Source organism: Anolis sagrei, chromosome 1 (genome assembly GCF_037176765.1).
Source record: "Anolis sagrei isolate rAnoSag1 chromosome 1, rAnoSag1.mat, whole genome shotgun sequence".
In the NCBI taxonomy this organism is placed as follows: domain Eukaryota; kingdom Metazoa; phylum Chordata; class Lepidosauria; order Squamata; family Dactyloidae; genus Anolis; species Anolis sagrei.
This window is the reverse complement of record NC_090021.1, coordinates 284,361,724-284,379,088: the sequence shown is the minus strand read 5'-3', so window position 1 is coordinate 284,379,088 and position 17,365 is coordinate 284,361,724. Positions and strand designations below refer to the sequence as shown.

At 41.4% G+C, this 17,365-nt stretch overlaps 2 protein-coding genes across 2 annotated transcripts; both read left to right on the top strand.

Annotated features, from left to right (window-relative positions):
• The first annotated feature begins 4,868 nt into the window (after positions 1-4,868).
• LOC137096921 (disintegrin and metalloproteinase domain-containing protein 20-like) lies at positions 4,869-7,169 on the top strand. The gene has a single exon (XM_067467412.1). The coding sequence runs from the start codon at positions 4,869-4,871 to the stop codon at positions 7,167-7,169; it is 2,301 nt and encodes a 766-aa protein (XP_067323513.1).
• Positions 7,170-14,920: 7,751 nt separating this feature from the next.
• LOC132761841 (disintegrin and metalloproteinase domain-containing protein 21-like) lies at positions 14,921-17,158 on the top strand. The gene has a single exon (XM_060754904.2). It carries the CDS (start codon positions 14,921-14,923, stop codon positions 17,156-17,158), a length of 2,238 nt encoding a protein of 745 aa, XP_060610887.2.
• The last annotated feature ends 207 nt before the right edge of the window (positions 17,159-17,365 follow it).

The following is a 17,365-nucleotide window of genomic DNA, read 5'->3' as shown; positions in this document are numbered from 1 at the left end:
CAATATTATGACAGAGAGACTCAAAAAATTATTAAGTGAATATATAAAAGAGGAGCAATCAGGATTTTTGCCAAATAGGAACCAAAAAGAAAATGTAAGAACGATCATTGACTTAATAGAGTATTATGAGATTAAACATCAAAATAAAGTAATGTTCTTAACTTTAGACGCAGAAAAAGCATTCGACAATGTGAATTGGAAATTCCTAAAAATTATAATGAAAGAAATGGACATGGGCTTTTATTTCTTAAATGCAATAGAGGCAATATATGATAAACAAGAGGCAAGGATTATAGTAAATGGAAGAGAAACAGAAAAAATAGAAATCAAGAAAGGAACAAGACAGGGGTGCCCTCTCTCCCCACTTCTATTCATCCTAACCCTGGAGATATTGCTGAATAAATTGAGGGAGGAAAAAGACCTAAAAGGAGCGAATATACAAGGGCAAGAATATAAAATACGAGCATATGCCGACGACGTCATATGCATAATTGAAGATCCCAAAAAGAAATTAGGAGATTGGCTTAATGTAATAAAGAAATTCGGAGAGGTCTCAGGATTTAAAATTAACATGGAGAAAACCAAAGCACTAACAAAAAACATAAAGAAAAAAGAACAAAATGAAATAAAAGATAATTGGAAGATACAAATAGTCACAAAGCTAAAATACCTAGGGATAATATTGACGGCCAGAAATTTGCAATTACCACAAAACAATTATACAACTAAATGGAAGGAAATCAAGAAAGATATGGAAGGATGGAGCAATCTGAACCTATCGCTAATGGGACGCATAGCAATGATAAAAATGATGGTAATACCAAAAATGATGTTTTTATTCCAAAACTTGCCGATAGTAAGAAACCAGAAGACATTAAAAGAATGGAACAGAGACGTGGCAAGATTCATCTGGAAAAATAAAAAGCCAAGAATCCACTACGACAACATGAGAGAACGAAAGGAGAAAGGGGGACTATCCACACCAGATTTAAAAATATACTTTGACTCAAACGCCTTAATCTGGGCAAGAGACTGGGCGATGCTGGAGAAAAAGAAGTTGTTGACTTTGGAAGGGATAGAACTAAGAGAGGGGTGGCACACATATATTGGGTACAAGGGGAAAAAGACAGAGAAGAACTTTGGGAACCACTTTGTGCGATCCACAATATTGAAGGTCTGGGAAAAATACAAGAATAAATTATACAAAAAAATACCAATGTGGATATCCCCCTTAGAAGCTGAACAAAGAAGGTGCATGGGATGGCATGACTGGCCAAAATATAAGGATATATTAAAAAAAGAGGGAGGAGAGGCGACACTAAAAGCACAACACGAACTAAACACACTAGATCAAAAAATAACATGGCTACAATATTGGCAAATTAAAGAAAGATTCAAAAAGGATAAGGAAATAGGGTTTAACCTGGAGAAAAACTTCTGGGATAAAATAATGGAATCAGAAGGAAAATTGATAACGAAAATTTACAGAAAACTACTTGAATGGGAATTAGAGTCAAAAAAAGGTGAAACATATAAGAGGAGATGGAATGAAAACCTAGGAAGAACAATCAGAAAAGAAGAATGGGAGGAGGCTTGGAGGAGAAGACTGAAATACTGTTATGCGACAGACTTAAAAGAGAACTGGGCAAAGATCGCGTACAGATGGTACATGACGCCAAAGAAATTGGGGAAGACCTACAAAAATATGACCACGAAGTGCTGGAAATGTGGGGAAACAGAAGGGTCGTTCTACCACATGTGGTGGTCGTGCCCAAAAGCGAAAAGATACTGGAAGGAAGTACAAAAAGAAGTACAAAAGATACTGAAGATCAATATACCCTGGAGACCGGAGATATTCCTACTAGGAATGCAGGACTTAGAAATTGACCAAAACTCGGACAAACTGATGTTCCTGATGATGACAGCAGCCAGAATCTGCTATGCGCGAAAGTGGAAACAGGATGAAATACCGGATGAGGATGAACGCTTAACGAAGATAGTAGAAATTAGAAACATGGATCGACTTACCTCTCTTATATTAAGGAACAAAGGCATTAACAGAAAAGAAACAAACTGGGAGAAGGTGTCAGAATACTTTAAAGAAAGAAACAAGAAGATTCTAACAAATTAACAAGACAAAAACCACGGAGAATGAAATCTAAGGAAAAGAGAGGGAGAAAGGAATAGATAAGAAATGGAAGAAGATGAAAGAGGAAATGAGGAAGAGGAAAAGAAGAGACCCTTAAGATGATACCAGGAAGTCACAAGCTTTTAATCTTTTTCTTAACCCCCCCCCCCCATCATTACCCTAATTTTTTCCCCTCCCCCTTGTTTCCTAACCACCTTTCCCATCCCCCCCTCTCCTATCATTCCCTGACCACCCCTCCCAAATCCCTTTTTGCTTTTAATCTCTTGTGAAAAACTTAATAAAGATTATTATTAAAAAAAAAAAGGAATCCATCCGGATCTACTTAGGACTGGATTCTATGGCAGTGTAGACACACACACACAGAGATATGGATGGATACAGGATCACTGGTTGGTGGTATATATGTATATTCTGTCTATCTCTCTATCTCTATGTATATACATATATACATATATATAATTACAATACTATATATATATTACTATTATATATATTGCTATATAATACATAAATATTATATTACATATATTACTGTTATATCTATTACTATATAATATGTTACTACTATATGTTACTATATTAAATAGACTCCTAGAATAGAGTTAGAAGGGACTCTACCAGACAGGAGAGAAGTAGGGAGGGAAGGAGGGAAGGAAGAAGAGAAGGAAGGAAGGAAAGAAAGAGGTACCGAAGGAAGGAAGGAAGAAGATAAAGTAGAAAGGAAAGGAAAGGCAGGAAAGAGGTAAGGAAGGAAGGAAGGGAAAAGGAAATAAAAAGTGAAAGAAGCAAGAAAACAGTGTAGGAAGACATGAGACGAAGAAGTAGAGAAAGGAGGAGGGAAGGAAGGAAAGAGAGGAGGAAGGATGAAACCAAAGAATGAAATAAGGAATGAAAGAAAGAGGTAGAGAAGGAAGAAAGGAGAGAAAGGGGAAGGGGAAGAAAAAGAGGGGAAGGAATAGGTAGGTACCTCCCTTTCATAATAGCCCAGATATCTACCTCTACTTCGAAAATTCTTACTATAGGCCACAGCAACGCGTGGCAGGGTACAGCTAGTTGTTTATAAATCCTCGGTATGACCTTTCACCCCTTCACCAATAAACACTAACCATCCTATTCCCAGTTTAAAGAAATACATCAAAATGACACTGGTTGGCTCAGTGTTGACCCATATAAAAAGTAAAAGTTTTCCCATGACATTAAGTCCAGTTGTGTTTGATTCTAGGGGTTGTCCTCATTTCCATTTCTGAGCCAAAGAGCCAGTGTTGTCTGTAGATACCTCCTAGGTCATGTGCCCAGCATGACTGCATGGATTGCCCTTACCTTCCCGCCGAAGTGGTACCTATTTATCTCTCACATTTGCATGTTTTCAAACTGCTAGGTTGGCATAAGCTGGGGCTAACAGATGGAGCTCACTCTACTCCCTGGATTCGAATCACCGACCTTTCAGCAAGTTTGGCAGCTCAGCGGTTTAACCCGCTGCGCCACTGGGGGCTCATTTTAACTGCATTGAACCTAACTATATGGCAATGCATATCCAGGCTGAGCTAGAGGGGAAACAATTCCTTTAGTGGTGTCTTAGGCCCTTCCTACACTGCCACACTGCCAACTATCTAAACCAGTGGTTCCCAAGCTTTGGTCCTTCAAGTGTTATGGACTTGAACTCCCAGAATTCCCAGCCAGTTTACCAGCTGTTAAGTATTGTGGAAGCTGAAGTCAAAAACACATCGAGAATTAAAGGTAGGGAACCACTTTTGGTGTTCCAACAAAGGGAGAAGCCCCTACAGTGGAACCCCTCTACCACGAGAGTCTCATGATTGTCGGAACTACTGTAGAAATTTCTACTGTCGTTGTTGCTGCTGTTTGTGTTGGTTTGTGCTTGTATTTCAGGATTGAAGTCTTGTACCAGTTCAGAAGGTTGAATGCCAGATTGCTGCTTTTGCATAGAAAAGAGCAATCTTGAAAATCGTGAAATGACTATGAGACTTTTCCCCTGAAAAGTTGCAGTCTTTTAGGGCCCTTCCACTGTGCCTTATATCCCAGAAGATCAAGGTAGAAAATCCCACAATATCTGCTTTGAACTAGATTATCTGAGTACACACTCAGATAATATGGGATCCTGTTTTGATATTCTGGGATATAGAGCTGAGTGGAAGGGCCCTTAGACTCCTCTCTTTCTCAAAATGTGGATTATCTGCCTTGATATTCTGGATTATATGGCAGTGTAGGAGGGGCCTCACTTTTCACTCGGCACCGAGAGATGGGTATATAAATGCCTGCCAGGAGCTCTCCCTAGCTTAGTAAAAGCCAACTTGCTCTTTAGGAACAAATAATGAAAATTAGTTTTTTATACAATGCTTCTTTTGTTGCACCATGGTAATTTTTACTTCCTTCTCTACACGGATACTCAAAGTCTCAGCACACCCATCTCTTCTTCCCATAGTCCACTAAACAACACAGGCGAGACCTATTTCTCTTGCCTATATGTCACCTATATCCACCCAGTGACATTGTTTTCCCATTGTTTCCATCATTGATCTACAAGCTCCGCCCCCATTCCAAATGAAATCCCTTGGACTGTTGCTATGTATAGAACACATCTCGATTGCATGTATAACCTCCTTCCAATCTTCTTTCTGGCACAACCGCAAGTGTAGAGAGCTTCCCTGTCCTACCTAAATAAGTAGAGTGAAACACTCTAGTGGCTTCACTCCCAAGAAAAATGGCCAATAATTCTTCTTGGTTGCCGTTTCTGATCTTATGGAATCTATTGAATGAGACAGAAAATCATGAACCACTGAAAGGTTTTAAGTATGCTTCCTATGAGGTGACCATCCCAAGGAAATTGATGCCAAAACATGGACAAGATGAAACCACAGAAGTCACCTATCACTGGCGCATTGAGGGGAAGGGCTACATAGTAAACCTGAGACAGAAGAGGAGTTTTGTGCCTAAGAATTTTCCAGTCTTAACCTACACAAAGCATGGGGATTTCCAGGTGGACTATCCATTTATAAGACGTGACTGTTTCTACCAGGGTTATGTGGAGGGCAACATCCCCTCTCAGGTCACCCTCAGTGCTTGCTCAGGGGGGTTTCGGGGGCTCTTTCAATTTGACAATAAGACCTATGAAACTGAACCTGTCCAGGCCTCTCCTACCTTTGAACATGTGGTGTTTCGTTTGGAAGAGAAAGAAAATGCTGTCCGTATGAAGTGTGGACTAACAGAGGAAATGCAAAAACACCATGAGACCATGATGCAGAACACAGAGGATGGACAGAAAGAGAAGGAAGGTGTTGTAGGCATGAACTATGGGCTGACAGCAGAAAATCAAAGACAACTAGAGATCATGATGCAAAATATAGAGAATGGAGTTGCCAAAAGTGCTTCCTGGTGGTCACACACTAGATATGTGAAGGCAGCCATTGTGGTGGAACATGAACGCTATGTGCAGTTTGACAGAAATGAAACTCTTGTGGCTCTACAAGTCCTGGATATTTTTCATGTAGCAAATTCACTTTATGAACCACTTTCTGTTCAATTGTCTATAGCTGGACTGGAAATCTGGTCAGAAAGGAATCTTATACAGATTTCCAATAATATGGGGAAAATACTTGATGCTTTCCAAGGTTGGCGGAAAGATTCACTAAATAAACGTCTCGAGAATGATGTTGCCCACTTATTCGTTTATAAACATTTCGGAACTGTGCTTGGATTAGCATTTCTAGGAACAATTTGCAATAGGAACTGGGCATCTGCTGTCGTGTCCTATACATCTCCCAGGTTGCTATTTATTTCTAATACCTTTGCCCATGAGTTAGGACATAATCTTGGCATGAGACACGATGACAAATACTGTTACTGTGAACAAAGTGATTGTATTATGGCTGCATATTACACAAGCAATGATAAGTTTAGCAATTGCAGTTATAGTGACTATTTTAGAGTTAGGAACTATGATTGTTTGTTAATTCCCCCAGATCTTGATAACATATACAAACTGGGATATTGTGGAAACAAAGTTGTGGAAAATGGAGAACAATGTGACTGTGGCTCAGAAGCTCAATGTGAGTTAGATCCATGTTGCCAGTCTAATTGTATGTTTCGTGCCAGGGCCACTTGTGCTTTTGGAAAGTGCTGTTCTAAATGTCAGTATCTTCCTGCACAGTCTCTTTGCAGAAAGGAGACTGGTATTTGTGATCTTCCTGAGTATTGCAATGGGACCTCAGAGTTATGTCCTAAAGATGTTCATGTACAAGATGGTGCCTCCTGTGCAGATGGAGCATACTGCTATCTTGGGAACTGTACTACGAACAATATACAATGCAAAATGATATTTGGCAAGAAAGCAGTAACTGCCTCTAAGAGTTGTTTCAGAAATATAAATGCTCAAGGTGATCGTTTTGGCAACTGTGGTCTCAAACACGGGATGTACAGGAAATGTACACCGGAGCATAGCCAATGTGGTCGCATCCTGTGTGAAAATATTCATCAGTTGCCTTTTTTGGAGGAACACAATACCTTAATCCAGATGGTTGTTGGTGATAAGGAATGCTGGAGTACAGACTACCACAGTGGAATGGAAAGATTAGATACGGGAGCTGTGAGAGATGGCACTCCTTGTGGCCCAGATATGATGTGTATTGATGGGAAATGTGTGAGTGTCTCACTCCTGAAATATGACTGTAATGTCACCAAGTGTCATAATCGGGGAATATGCAACAGTCTCAAAAATTGTCATTGTGATTACGGCTGGGCTCCTCCCGAATGTCTAAATGATGGTCATGGAGGTAGTATTGACAGTGGTCCCCCTCCGTGGAAAGTGCATGTCAACATTGCAGGATCAGCTGCGGGAGGCGTGCTCCTAATTTCCCTTATTGCTGTTACTGCTTGTCTTGCCCTGTTGCTTGGTCTCAACTACCTGTTTAGAAGGTGGCGGGCAAGACAGAAACCCACAGAATCACCACAGTTAGACACCCCACAGACCAGTGAGTCATTGCTGCACATAAGGAAAATAATGTAAAATGTATTATCATGCAAATTCAAATTTTTGCACAAAATTTGAATTCTGAGTATACGGTTTTGAGTATATACTGTTTCAAGTCTATCCTTTTATATGGAGAACTACACATTAAGCAAAAATCTTAATCTCAAATTCTGTTACCAAATACCTATACAAGGAATGATCATTCTAATATTTACAACACTTTCTTTAACTTTATGTTTGACCCAAATACTCAATGTTATTGCTTTCAGAGACATGAATGCTCCATTGCTCCTTTTGGCCCTAAAGGGGACGTATGCAAAATGCTGCCCTAAGAATATTCTGTGTGCTGACATTTGTGTGAAAATGTTCATTATTTGGTTTCCCCCCCCCCCCCCCCAAGAAAAACATAATTTAAGAAATTATTGGGAGTAAAGAGTGCTGACGTATGAATTCAATGTTGCAATCGGAACACTAAAGCTTAAATGTTGAAAGTCACTGAAAGTACCAATAAGAAAATACATGTAACACATATCAGAATCTACAGTCCAATCTGAGTGTAATATGAATCAAAATTTGATCATTGCAGATGAGATGTTTTGATATTCAGAATAATTCCTTCTAATATATTTAGATGAATAATCAACTTGTCTATTATGGAATTTGTGTCATTTTAGTGGATTGTTTCCTATTATAATACATTTATGGATCAGAGGAATGATTCAGATGAAATGCTATTTCATGATCTTGGGTCAATATCAACAACCCAAAGAAAGATTTTAGTCACATTTCCTCAGCATCAGCATTCCCCACAGGCACAACGTCTTTACCATCATGGCCATCAGTGCTTCCTGGTTACATAAACTATTTCATCCTATCAAGCAGCACTGCAACAGCACAATCCATTAGTCTGCCCCATGCACAGAAGCAGTACCAAGCCAACTGATTCACTACCCACAGTGAATGAAAACAATGGCAGTTTCTTTTCTATGTTGGCTCAGCATGAATAGAAATTGATGGCCATTTTCTCATTCATGTCAGGAGATGAATAGTTGAATGAAAGGACTGGAGGAGAAATTATGGACCTCATCACACTGAGGCCAATAAGCCAGGTGGCATCAGAGGAATTTGCCATGTTGTGTGCTGGCATCCGGCAGGCTCTGTCAAGGAAGCATCCCAACAGCATGCTAAAATGCTTAAAAGTCTCCATGTGATGAAGTGGTAACATGGCTTTGCATGGATGGTCCTGCTCTTTGTGGATTACAGTGATCCTGATGGTAGCAAGTTCTCAAAATACCGGGACAGAAAGCAGAATCTGGCCATCTCTGTATGCTTACAGAGATGTATGCTGCGTGTGATTCTGCAGTTGCCTCCTAGAGATGTCTACTCAGAGAAGGTGTCAAGCGGCAGGCAAGGTAGACTCTTTATGATGTCTGGTCAGCCAGTAAGGATGAGCCAGCACTTACTTCCCAAGGATGTCAGATCCAGATCATTAAATCAATGAGAGACATCTTAGGTCAATGGAGGAAATCTTCAGATAAGAAGGGAAAGTGAAAGGGAGTGAGGAAGGGAAAGAAGGGAGGAGTAAGAAAAAAAAGAGAGGTGATAACAAGAATTCTAGTTACTGGGAAGGCATATTTCTTGTTTCATGAACAGCTAGGAAGATCGGTGTTAAGAATGAACACTTTTTCTGTAACTAAACTGTGTGTACACATCCTTCTTTTATGAAATAAAACAGCACAAAAATAAGATTAATTTTATAAAACAAAATTTCTTAAATATATTTGTAGATTTCTTGAAGGGTAAACTCTACCTAGTTTTTAATCAGTAAGTGAATCAAAGTGAATTTCTAAACAGATAAAATTTGAGCTTGTAACAACATTTTGAATATTTTCCTCAATGTAAAAAATGTAAGAGGAATTTCAGGAACAATATGAAGATTATGAGATCAAACCTGAGGTCTGTCCAAAGCCAAAGACTGGCTATAATATGGAGCAAATAGTTGCTATGTGGCAGAGGGAGACATATATCAATGGACTGGCAAATCTATCCATGAGGTTGAGAGCTCTATATGCATGTCAAGGATACACGTGACTTCATGTGATCCAAAACCTAATTTTCTTTATGTGCCCCACAATTATATGCCTCAGTGGAAGAGTTGGGAGTGCAAACGGTGGGACAATAGAGCAGGCATGGACAGACTTTCTAACTTGGGGGCCACATGGAGGACCAGAGCGTGATGGGCAGGCCGGGAAGGAGTTCTCCCCAAGCCCCCTCCCTGCCCTTGTCTCCCCTTCCTCTTCTCTTTCAGAGACAGAAAGCGAAGATGGGAAATGTTTGGTTCCCAAAAGCATTGGCCTTGGTCAGGATGAGATGATGGATAGGAGAGAAAAAGCATATCAATTAGACCCCATATTTCCTACTCCTGATATGTAATCCTAGAATCCTAGAGCTGGAAGTGATATCGAGCTCTTTTGGGAGGGTCTCCCCGGCGGAGGAGATCCCTGAGGACCGCTCAAAAGGGCCCCTGAACCTTGGTGAGGCCAGTGGGAGCCAATCCAAAGAGTTAAAAATATTTAAAATAAAATAATCTCACCGAAGGCGGAAGAAATTCAGCGACCAAGGCGTTTAATTGCGATTCAGCTGCAATCGGATGCAACTGTAGGGATAATTCCACTACAAGCATGCTGATACAGAATTTCCAAGCATTTTTATAGCATACAGACAAAGGAAAACAGTTTCGAAATTCCCGCCCGCCCTCTGCCGGCTGGCTTCGTGCTGATTGGCTGGCAGCGGAACAGCTGGGAGGAGGCTTGGCGGCACGCCTCGCCTCTGGACCAATCAGCGAGCTCCGCCGTCTCTGGGAGGCCGATCAGTGCCTTTCTAGCGCTTCCGAAGATGGACCAATCATAGGCTAGGATGCGGGACGAGGCTTGACAATGGCTGAGGAAATGATGAGCTTAGGGGCATCCGCCAGCTGAAATGCGAGGCTTTTGTCCTCGCTGGCGGGGTGAGATATAGGGGAACAAAGGGTTTTCCTGTCCTTGATGAGCTTTGAGGGGAAATATGAATGGCTTTTTCGACATCGGACCTCAGGGGGGATCAACGATGCCTTATGCAAATACAATCCTTTATTCCGAGTGACCATAAGTCCCCTGATCCCATCAGACATGGTCAAAGAATGGGCAGGGTCCATTATGGCTATGGTTCCATGCAGGGTGAATTAATCAAGGGTGAGTCTTGGGAGATAGAGAGATTCTCCCTTAGGCAGTTCCTGGTCACGGTATTTTGTGGGGCAGAGGTCAAGGGGGCGAGGGTACAGAGGAATTTCATAAGGGTTACATACATCAAAATCATAGGTAATAGGCATCACTGATACAGAGTTATTTCATAATATCATACACACAACCCACAATCCACCCCGCACCCGAACCCTTACAGTAATAAAACATTCATTTTTATTTCATAAAGAAGAAACTAGAATTCCCAATTTTTCCGGCGGAGAAGCATGGAGGCAGAGGGGCCAGCCCGTGGCTCTGGCTGGCCAGCAGAAGGTCCGTTTCTCCCTGGGCAGAAGGCTGGAGTGGAAGGGGAGACAGGATCTCGTGGCCTCTGTCCTTGGGGAAACTGGAGCTCCCGTCTGAGGGCCGGGCCTCCTGCCCAGCCCCTTCCCCAAGTCTTCCCGGGAGCAGCGGCAGTGAATTCCCCATGGCGGGGGCTATCCAGGAGCGAGCGGCAGCAAGCAAAGAGAAGCGGCCCGGCGAAACCAGCTGAGTTTGACAATCAGCTGTTTCCCTGTTCGAATTTATTACTCAAAATAAAACAATTATTCTTCGGGGGTGTGTGTGTCCAAATCGAGAAAAGTGAGATGGCAGTTAGTCTTAGGATTAGTTGTAGAAAAATTTAAAATTTAAACGGGGCCGATCCGCCATGTTGTTCTTTTGGCGGATAAGGGGGCCCATTAGGGAAACCTCCGTATCCGCAATTTGAACTAACGCAGATTCGGGGGCCCGGGGGTGCCAGCCCAGAAAATGGTTAATTTTAGGTTATGTGGGGCTTCAGGCAAGGGAGGACACAAAGTATCGACCGGAAAAGTTTCAAAGTTGCAAAGTTCAAGTACTTTATTAAGGGATTGTTACAAAGTAAGGAGGGGGAAAGTGAAAGAAGGTTTCATGCAGTCCTAGGAGCTCTGAGCTGCTGGCTGAGCCACATTTCATCTGTTGGTCCTAAATTGGCTCTTCGGAACTGCGGAACTCCCTGCTGCGGTTCAGATCAACCTGAAGGCGGGGGTCTCTGCGGCGCGCGGGGACAGAAGAGACCCTCAAGAGTCATCCAATCCAACCCTCTGCCCTGCAAAAAGGCACAGTCAAAGCACTCCTTATAGACAGCCTCTGTGAAAAAGCCTTCAAAGAAAGAGATTCCACCACACTCCCAGACAGCCTATGCTACTCTCCCACAGCTCTTACTCTCAGGGAGTTCTTCCTAATCTTTTCGGTTGCATCTCTTTCCCTGCAATTTGAAACCATTGCTCCCTTGTGCCCTGGTCTCTAGAGCAGCAGAAAGTCAGTTTTTCCCCTCCTCCTCAATCGGACACCATTTTAAATCTTGAAACATAGTTCTCATGTTGCCTCTCTACCTTCTCTTCTCCCAGCTAAACATTCCCCAGAAGGAAAGGAGGAAAAAGAGAAGGAAGAAAGGGAGGAAGAGAAGGATGGAAGGAAGAAAGGATGGAAGGGAATGGAGGGGAAGGAGGGAGAAAGGAAAGAGAGAAGGAAGGAAAGACAAAAGGGAAGGGAGGGAGGGAGGGAGGGAGGGAGGGAGGGAGGAAGCTGGACCACTCTAACTACCACCATGTCAGACTACACAGAGAATCAGTACAAACACAAAACAGTCTATGTAGAATGTCAAAATATAATGTCAAAAGAGCATATAGTATGCTAATTAACAAAATCCCGAGTATATAGCTCAATTCAGTGGCCCAAAACAAAATCAAAAGGAGCAACCGCTCTCAAATGTAACAGTTCCAGGTCTAAACAAGGGTACCACTGTATATAGGCTTCAGGGATACATACAATGAGGTAAATCATACACAAAGTAAGCATAGAGTCATGAGGCTATATTGAAGATGGAGCACCACTCTCAAAAATCTTCATGGAATAAATCCAAATTAAGTCCAGTGAAAATGGAGCACTGCTTCTCAAAATAAGTCTCTGTAGGAGAAGTCCGAATGGCATTCAACAACTACTATCCCAAAGGGAAATGTATTGGACAGTAAATAAAGAGCATTACTCAAAAAACTGGGGAATTCCAGACAGGAAATGATAAGGGCCAGTTAACACCTTCCAAAAAAAGCATTCCAGGCAGGAAACAGCCAGGCTTTGGATCTGCAAGGCCATTAAATGCTACTTAAGAAGGCTAATTGCAACATTCACATCTGCCTCCAACAGACAAGAGTTTTTCTTCCACCCTGAATATTCCACAGAGATATAAACCTCACTTGCCTAGTTTTCCAAAGGATCTCACCTCTGAGGATATCTGCCATAGATGTAGGCGAAACATCAGGAGGGAATGCTTCTGGAACATGGCCATACAGCCCGGAAAACTCACAACAACCTAGTGATTCCGGCCATGAAAGCCTTTGACAACACAACCTTTGCACTGTTTGAGGACTATACCAAATTGCAGGTGAAGCCACAAGATAAATGCAAAATGTAAATAAAAGCTATTACTATTAACTTTAATTTTGCTTGTGGGAGAAATACTTACCAACCCACACAATTTCAATTCAAATCAGACAAGTTCTTCTTTGTGCTGACAAAGTTCAAAGACATAATCCACCGGATAATTTTTTTTGTCACATTAGTCTAGCTTGCTGTAGACCTTTGCAGCCTGAAAGACAGTTGTATCTGTCAAGTAGGAAATTTAGGTACCGCTTTATGCGGGGAGGCTAATTTAAACTAATTTACGACATCATAAAACCTTGCAGCACCATGCAGAAGAATGAGGAAATACTCCATCAAAGGACTCGGTGTCATAAATGGACGGTTAAGCAGCAGCTTGCCCTGTGGCTGGAATAGAGCTGCAATCAAGCATGCCCTCATGAAGCCGGAAAGCTGGAATGTTAAATTGCTTTTGTGTCTGACTATATATGTTGTATGTCTAATTGGCATTGAATGTTTGCCATGTATCTTTGCATTGTGATCCCTGCGGGGTGAGAAGAGTAGAATATAAATAATGTAAATAAATAAATAAATATCATGAGTATAATGGTGATTGCTTCTAAGGTTTCACTAGAACTTCTGAAAAATGCATCCTTTAATTTTGGGGGCACACTAGGAATCAACTCTTGTGAATTTTAATCTGCATTTTAATCTGCATTTATTAGCAGTATGTATCTATCTATATCAGTGGTTCTCAGCCTTCCTAATGCCACGACCCCTTAATACAGTTCCTCATGTTGTGATGACCCCCAACGATAAAATTATTTTTATTGCTACTTCATAACTTTCATTTTGCTACTGTTATGAATTGTAATGTAAATATCTGATATGCGGGATGTATTTTCATTCACTGGACCAAATTTGGCACAAATACCTGATATTTCCAAATTTGAATACTGGTGTGGTTGGGGAAGGGATTGATTTTGCCATTTGAGAGTTGTAGTTGCTGGGATTTATAGTTAACCTACAAACAAAGAGCATTCTGAACCCCACCAACAATTGAATTGAACCAAACTTGGCACACGGAACTCCCACGACCAACAGAAAATACTGGAAGGGTTTGGTGGGCATTGACCTTGAATTTTGGAGTTGTAGTTTATTGTGAGAGAGCATTGTGGTCTCAAACAATGATGGATCTGGACCAAACTTGGCACAAATACTCAATATGCTGAAATGTGAACTTTGTTGGAGTTTGGAGAAAATAGACCTTGCCATTTGGGAATTGTAGTTGCTGAGATTTATAGTTCACCTACAATCAAAGAGCATTGTGACCCCCCCCCCCCAAATGAGAGAATTAAGCCAAACTTCCCACACAGAACCCCAATGAACAACAGAAAATACTGGAGGGATTTGGGAGGAACTGACAGTTTTTTAGTGGAAATGTAGTTCACCTACATCCAGAGAGCAGGAGAAAGGGCTTTTGGTGGGAAGATTTGCCGTCTGTTTCCATAATGGAATAGAAGAACAGGCTGAGAGATCTTCAGCCTTCTCTGCTAAAGGGGTTCCTAAGACCATCAGAAATATGTGTTTTCTGATGGTCTTTGGCAACCCTTCTGACACTTCAGGGCTGCCAACCCCCAGATTGAGAAACGCTGCTCTATATCTTTATGAGATTCTTCTCAACACAGTCCAGCAAGAAAATGACTTCAATCTTTTTAGCATTTTAGTAACAAGACTAACAAGGCTCTTCTAGATCCTTGCCTTAAATGTTCTGTTAGAATACTGTTGATCTTGTGGATTACCTCTGGAAACCTGCCTTCCGCTCCTCAAATTCTCCATGCACATACCACTTCTTGTAGCTGTCTGAACAATAACTGTTTATGACCATGTCCTTTTGCATCCATCCCCTGATATTACACCTGCCCCATTGGCATCTACTACTGATCTTCCAAGCTCCGCCCCCATTCCAATGGAAACCCCATTGGCTGTTGCTATGGACACAACCTTTCTCAGTCATATATACAGCTTCCTTTTAGACTGCCTCTAGGCCCAGTAGCAGCTCTGTGGAGTTTTCCAGTTCGGCCTGTGAAGGTAGTGTGGAGTGCTCTACAGGAAGCTCTTCTGGGGAAGATGGTGAACAATTCTGCTTGGCTGCCATTGCTGATATTATGGAATGTGCCAAGGGAAACAGAATGTCTGACACCCCCCCACAGTGTGAAGTATGCTTCGTATGAGGTGACCACCCCAAGGAGAGTGATGCCAAGATACGGACAACCAGAGACTCCAGAGGTCACCTACCATTTGCAGATTGAGGGGAAAGGGCACATGATGCACCTAAGGGAAAAGAAGGGCTTTGTTCCCCTGAACTTTCCACTCTTCAGCTACTCCAGGCAAGGAGAACTCCAGGTAGACTATCCATTTATTAGGAGAAACTGTTTCTACCAGGGTTATATTGAGGGAAAGCCCTCTTCATTGGTCACTGTAAGCACTTGCTCTGGGGGATTTAGAGGTCTATTTCAATTAGAAAATAAAACCTATGAGATTGAACCTGTCCAGGCATCTCCTACCTTTCAACATGTAGTGTATCGGCTGGAAGAAAAGGAGATCGATAGCAATGTGAAGTGTGGACTAACAGAAGAAGAACAAAATCGTCAAATGGCCATGATACAGAACTCACGCAAGCTTGTCAACGAAAGTATTTCTGGAAGAAGCTGGTGGATGGATACTAGGTTTTTGGAGATTGCAGTTGTGGTAGAATACGACCGATATGTGGATTTTGACAAAAATGAAACTTTTATTACTTTACTATTTCTGGATCTTGTCCATGCAATAAATTCAAGGTATGAGCCGCTTTCTGTTCATTTGACTTTAGTTGGACTGGAGATATGGTCACAGAGGAACCTCATATCAATTAGCGATAGCATAGGAACGACACTTACAACTTTCAGTCGTTGGAGAAGAGATTCACTACTTAAACACCTGGAGAGTGACCTTGCCTATTTATTTGCATATCGATATTTCAAAGGAATGGCTGGATTAGCCTCTCTAGGAACAGTTTGTGATGCTGAGAATGGAACTGGTATTGTTTCATTTTTTACCTACAGCTTTTCTGAATATTCCATGGTGTTTGCCCATGAATTAGGACACAATCTTGGCATGAGACATGATGGAAACCAGTGTGGTTGTGATCGAGCAGTGTGTATTATGACAGAGAGTCTCACAAATGGTTATAAATTTAGCAACTGCAGTCACTATGATTATTATCAGCTGATGAACTCTCACTGCTTGATATTGCCCCCAGATCCTGAAAGAGCATATAGACAGAGGCGATGTGGAAACAAAATAGTAGAAGATGGAGAACAATGTGACTGTGGTTCCAAAGCTGAATGTGAATCTGATCAATGTTGTCAGTCTGATTGCAAAATGCGTTCAGGTGTCATTTGTGCTATTGGAGACTGCTGTGTGAATTGTAACTATATTCCTGCTCAGGTTCCGTGCAGAAAAAATACCAGTGTCTGTGATCTCCCTGAGTATTGCAATGGAAGTTCAGAGTGGTGTCCTGATAATGTTTATGTACAAGATGGTGCACCATGCGGTGAGGGGTTATATTGTTATCGTGGGAAATGTATACCTCCCAATGAGCAATGTAAAATGATGTTTGGCATCAGATCCACAGCTGCTTCAGAAGGTTGCTTCAGAAATGTGAATTCTAAAGGTGATCGTTTTGGCAACTGTGGCTTTAAAAATGGAACATACACAAAATGTTTACATAGACATGTCATGTGTGGCCGAATGCAGTGTGAAAGAATCCATGATTTGGGGATTTTGCAGGAACACTGGACATTAGTTCACACAGACACTGGAAACAGAGAATGCTGGGGTTTAGACTATCACCATGGAATGAACTTAACTGATATTGGAACTGTGAGAGATGGCACTCCTTGTGGTCCTGACAGCATATGCATTGATCAGAAATGTGAGACAGTAGCTTCTTTGAATTATGACTGTGATTTTGGTCAATGTTATAACCGTGGAATATGCAACAGCCGTAAACATTGCCATTGTGATTATGGTTGGGCCCCTCCCAAATGTTTAAATAAAGGATTTGGTGGGAGCATTGACAGTGGTCCTCCTCCTCGACAGAAACGTAAGCTTATTATGAGTAGTAAAGCAAAATTATTTAGCTATATATTTCTCCCCGTTGTTGCAGTTATTACTTGTTTTATTATTGTTTTTAGGAATGACTTGATATTCCTCTATGCAAGAATGAAAGAAAGGATACAGGCACGTAGGAAAAAACATATTGAAACGTACCGAAGAGGCAAAGATTTGACAGCCATACAGATGCGAATGATGCAAAATGCATAAGATATATGTGCATCATTATTGTACAAGCATGCACTTGAGTGTGCAACACTTTGGTATTATTTTTGAAGTTAATTTTAATCAAATTTATCTCTCAGACAAAATGACTTATAAATATCTTGGCTTCATGAAAGCAGAAGAAGCTCTCTGCTCTATATTGCTCTGCTCTATATTGGTCTGCTCTATATTGCTCAGACTCCCCCCACTCCA